Genomic DNA, 4024 nt, shown 5'->3' with positions numbered 1-4024 from the left:
CGACGTTAACCGTGTTCTCAGGCTTGATCCAGCCGTACTCGTTCTCCCGGATATCGAAGTACCAATTGACCGCCTTCGGAGTAAAGCCGTCAAATCTGGCGGCTTCTTGACGTTTTCCAATCTTGGTAGATAGTTTTGGGTGACGTTTGACGAACCTGGTGGTCCAGTGCTTGCCCAAAGGTTTGTTATCGCCTTGTTGTTGAAGGATGGCCTCGACACAGGCGCGGAGCTGGCTGTGCGAGGGAGCATAGCCCAGGGACTCTTGTCGCAGCAGCCAACGAATAAGCGTCTCCTCCTGGCTCTTTGAAATACGCTGGTGGGCCTGGATCCGTTCATTCCTGCTCGCTTGACCGGAAAGTCGCCCAGAAAGGGTCGACCGAGGTACTCCACGTTTCTGGGCCGCCCCCGTCTGTGACAGGCCTCTATCAGTAATATCGAGTATAGCCTCAGCTACGTCATCTTCGGTATAAACACGGCGAACCATTGCGAAAGGAGTTCCATCTATTAAATTAGATCAAAATTCGGCTCAAGTTGATGGAGTCGCCTAGGGTAGATGAGGAGAAATGCGAAAGAATTCAAAGTGCTAGAGAACTAGACCACAAGTCGGAACGGGGAAAAGTTAAGCCGACATTAAAATTTCATGAAAACTGCTATACAACATTGGTATGGGTTTGTAAGTATCTTCGCTTTTGGCTGAATGCGATGTACTTGAAAATTCGGAATTTGTATGAGAAGATTGAAATTTTGGTGGTCCATTAGGTGGGGGTGCCCACTAGGTGGTCCTGGATGGTAGATGAGATAGTCTCTATCAAAGACAGGGAAAGGATTGAAGAGCTTGCGGCCCAGATAGAAATTGTAAGTGCTGAGATGGCTGCTAAGTGAAGCCTGGATCTTGAAATTTGGATCGTTAGATCACGATAGCAGATACTTAGCTTTGCCGCTAATCCCCGCGCTATTTGAGAGTAGACTTCCATCTGCGGCTATCTAGTGTAGGGTAAGGGATTTCCCGATGATCCGCCAGATCCGGTGATCTGCCGGATTATTGCCAACTTACATGGGCGACTTCAATCTAGCATAGCTCAACAAGCACTTGTCAAAATGCGCTAAAACTACGAAGATGATATAATTATTTCCTTAAGACTTATTTCAATTAATTTCAAAGTCATCAAGCCATCGCGGTCGTTTCCTGTTCCGCTGCGATCGCCCCGAGTCCCGATATGCCACCACTACCTCCCGATCGCTCTCGACAACTAAAGAAGGCCTTTTAGGCCGAGTTTTATGGCTGGGTGGCGTCGACGCCTTTGTACTTGGGGTACTTAATGCTTCGTTGGGTGGCTTGAATAATACGGGGGGTTGGGTGACTGTGGGAAGAACGACGATGATTTCGTCCTGAATGCCCCCATTCTCTTCGAGACCATCTGAGCCATTTTGCCGTGCCTGATGCTTCGGTTGTATACTCCGCTGATTCTGCTTCTTCATCTCAAGCTGCTTTGTTTCTTTTTCCTGCCGTTTTCTTTCCTTTTTATCCTCCCGCTGCCTCTTCCTCTCTAATACCAGTTGCTTTTGCTCCTCTACTCTTTTCTGCCGCAGAGCCTTTTCAGTTCTCTTCTGGAGAACCTCCTCTTCCTTCTGCGCCTCCATTTCAATTTTCTTCTGGCGAGCTTGGGCGATCTTTTGCGGGCTAAACACCTGAGCTGAATTAGGATCCACACGATCAAAGATATAGTCTTTCAGGGCTTTACCACGCTGCCTGCGCTGTTTTTCACGGATAATTGTCTCACGGAGGCCTTGGTTCTCATGTCTGAGTAGTTCAACCTCGGCCTGAAGGCTTTCAAGGGTTCTCTTTAGCTTTCGGGCGCCTGTGTCAGAGCTGACTGAGGATTGCTTCACGACATGATCAACAAGTCGTCGTAATTCTCGTGCAGTAGGTTCTTGTAAAGCAATGGAATCATCCAAGCCACTTTCCACATCTGAGTCATCGTCCGTATTCTTCGAAACCTGAGATAGGACGACGTCCGGATCGAAAGGCTTGAGACCCGTCCGTCTCCACCCACTGGCGATGTTCTCCGGAGTGAAAGCAGCTTCCAATGCACCCCAGAACAGGACCCAAAATTCGCGTTTGGATAGCCCAGTGAGGCCTTGCGTCTTTGAAGTCCACTGAACAAGTCGGTTGGTATAGGCTGTTGATAAGGGCCCGAAAAGCGAGACGTCCAGGGGTTGCAGCCGGTGAGTAGAGTGAGGTGGGAACACCGCAACGATGATCCGATGCGCGTCACACCAGTCCAAGAAGTCCATATTGATGTGGCTAGAGTGTCCATCGGTGATGAGAAGGCGGTAATCGCGCCCATTTCTTGCTTTCGCCTTAGTAAAGCGGTCGAAAACACCAATCAGCCACTCTTTCCCCAGTTCGTGACTCGTCCAGCCAGTTTCGGACGTGGAAAAGAAGGCTGATTGATGCTCCGGATCAAATTCAGTGAGCCAAGTGTCCTGAACTTGTCCCGGCTTGCCCTGGTAGATGAGGAATGGGGGTAGCGATGTCATGTCTTGGCAGATGCACGCCAGGAATGTGATCCACGATCGGTTCCCATCCTGGGAAGCACCGAGCAATTTGCCTTGCCTTTTAGCATTGACATCAAATACTCTCTTCGTTCGGTTGATTACGCCCAGGAGAAATCCCTTCTCATCCATGTTATACGTGTTCTGAGGTAAGATGTCGTATTTGTCGATTTTTTCACGGATCTTCCATGATTAGCAACGGACCAAAGGCGCTACGAGTCTGCTTACTAGATCAAAATATGCTCTATACCGAGAAGCATTGTCGGCTCTTCTTCGTGCTATATCAAATCCATCAAACCAGGTACAATCGATCTCGTTGCGATGGCGCTGGACGAAGCTGTATGGCCAGTTCTTTCCGACCTCGGATCCCCGACCTGTCCATTCGCCTCAAGTGCTCTTGCCTAGCATTTTCTCTTAATGCACTCCTCCTCGGTGACGGTTCTAACTCGCTTGAATTCCACATGTTGATGCAGCTTCGTACACCGACGTCGTCGCAATAGCTTCCCTCCGACCTGAATCCTGTTCAGCGCAGCCCCCAGATCAAATCCAATCAAACAAATTGCCAAACAAATCAATCAAATATGCCAAAATTTTATTTCAATCAAACAAATACAAAATCCTCGATTTGAAATAACATTTGATATATTTGATACACAATATGCCATCCAGCGTCCATGCTGCCAGACCGTTGACCGCGCTTTCACAGCTTACCCGGAACCTGGCTGAGGAGCGACCCCAGCCAATCAAAGTCATCCATCAAGCCTTCCATTAGTGAGCTACCCCAGTACCACGGTCAGGCTGGTGGGGGAGAAAGTAGCTCCTTAACTTTTACGTCCCGTCCTCGCGACATCAAGTCGCGTCGGTGCTAGTTTGTTTACCTTTCAACGCGTACCATTCCTCCCACGAGTCGACGCCTAACCCGATGGAATCCGACGACATCATGCTTCCTTCGCCTCCACCCTCTGCCTTTTCTTTTCTTCGACCACCGAGGAATTTGGCGAGTCAATTCGAGCTGACGACGCAGTCGGCATTGCCAGACCACCCTACTGTTGCAGATCTTCCGCGAGCAGTGTGGAGGAACAAACGATATGTTTTGGAAGAGTCCTTGTCCCGGAAGGGCTCGAAGGGCCGGAAGAGCTGGATCAAGCGCCATGGATTTTTTCTTGTTGAGATCGACACTAACGATAGTCCTTTGAGTCCTTACTGGGCCTGTCGTTTGTGTGACGCGAAGGGTCAGCCTGAGTTCTTCGCCGCTGCTGCTACGAGTTCGGCAGCGGACCATCTCCGCAAGTATGTGAATGTGAATGTGACGTCGCGAGCTTGAGCACTATTGACCAACGCCAGGTCTCACAGGATTTTCGAGAGCAGTCAAGCAGCTGATCCAGATCTGTCAACCGATGAATCTGAACGGCCCAAGCGACGACGCTTGCAGTACAGCGCCGTGCCGCGTGCTAGAGTCAAGATGATC

The 4024-nt window shown here is 49.8% G+C and overlaps 1 protein-coding gene across 1 annotated transcript in view; it reads left to right on the top strand.

The window, feature by feature from the left end:
• Nucleotides 1–3478: 3478 nt before the first annotated feature.
• FOXG_07011 (uncharacterized protein) overlaps nucleotides 3479–4024 on the top strand; it is a gene marked incomplete at both ends in the record, with an annotated part of 2413 nt that continues 1867 nt past the window's right edge. The window contains 2 exons of the mRNA XM_018385647.1: nucleotides 3479–3846; nucleotides 3901–4012. Coding sequence (XP_018244279.1) covers nucleotides 3479–3846; nucleotides 3901–4012 — 480 coding nt within the window. The remainder of the gene's footprint in view (nucleotides 3847–3900; nucleotides 4013–4024) is intronic.

This window comes from Fusarium oxysporum, chromosome 6 (genome assembly GCF_000149955.1).
Source record: "Fusarium oxysporum f. sp. lycopersici 4287 chromosome 6, whole genome shotgun sequence".
In the NCBI taxonomy this organism is placed as follows: domain Eukaryota; kingdom Fungi; phylum Ascomycota; class Sordariomycetes; order Hypocreales; family Nectriaceae; genus Fusarium; species Fusarium oxysporum.
Note: the sequence above shows the minus strand (reverse complement) of the source record. Positions and strands in the feature narration are given on the sequence as shown.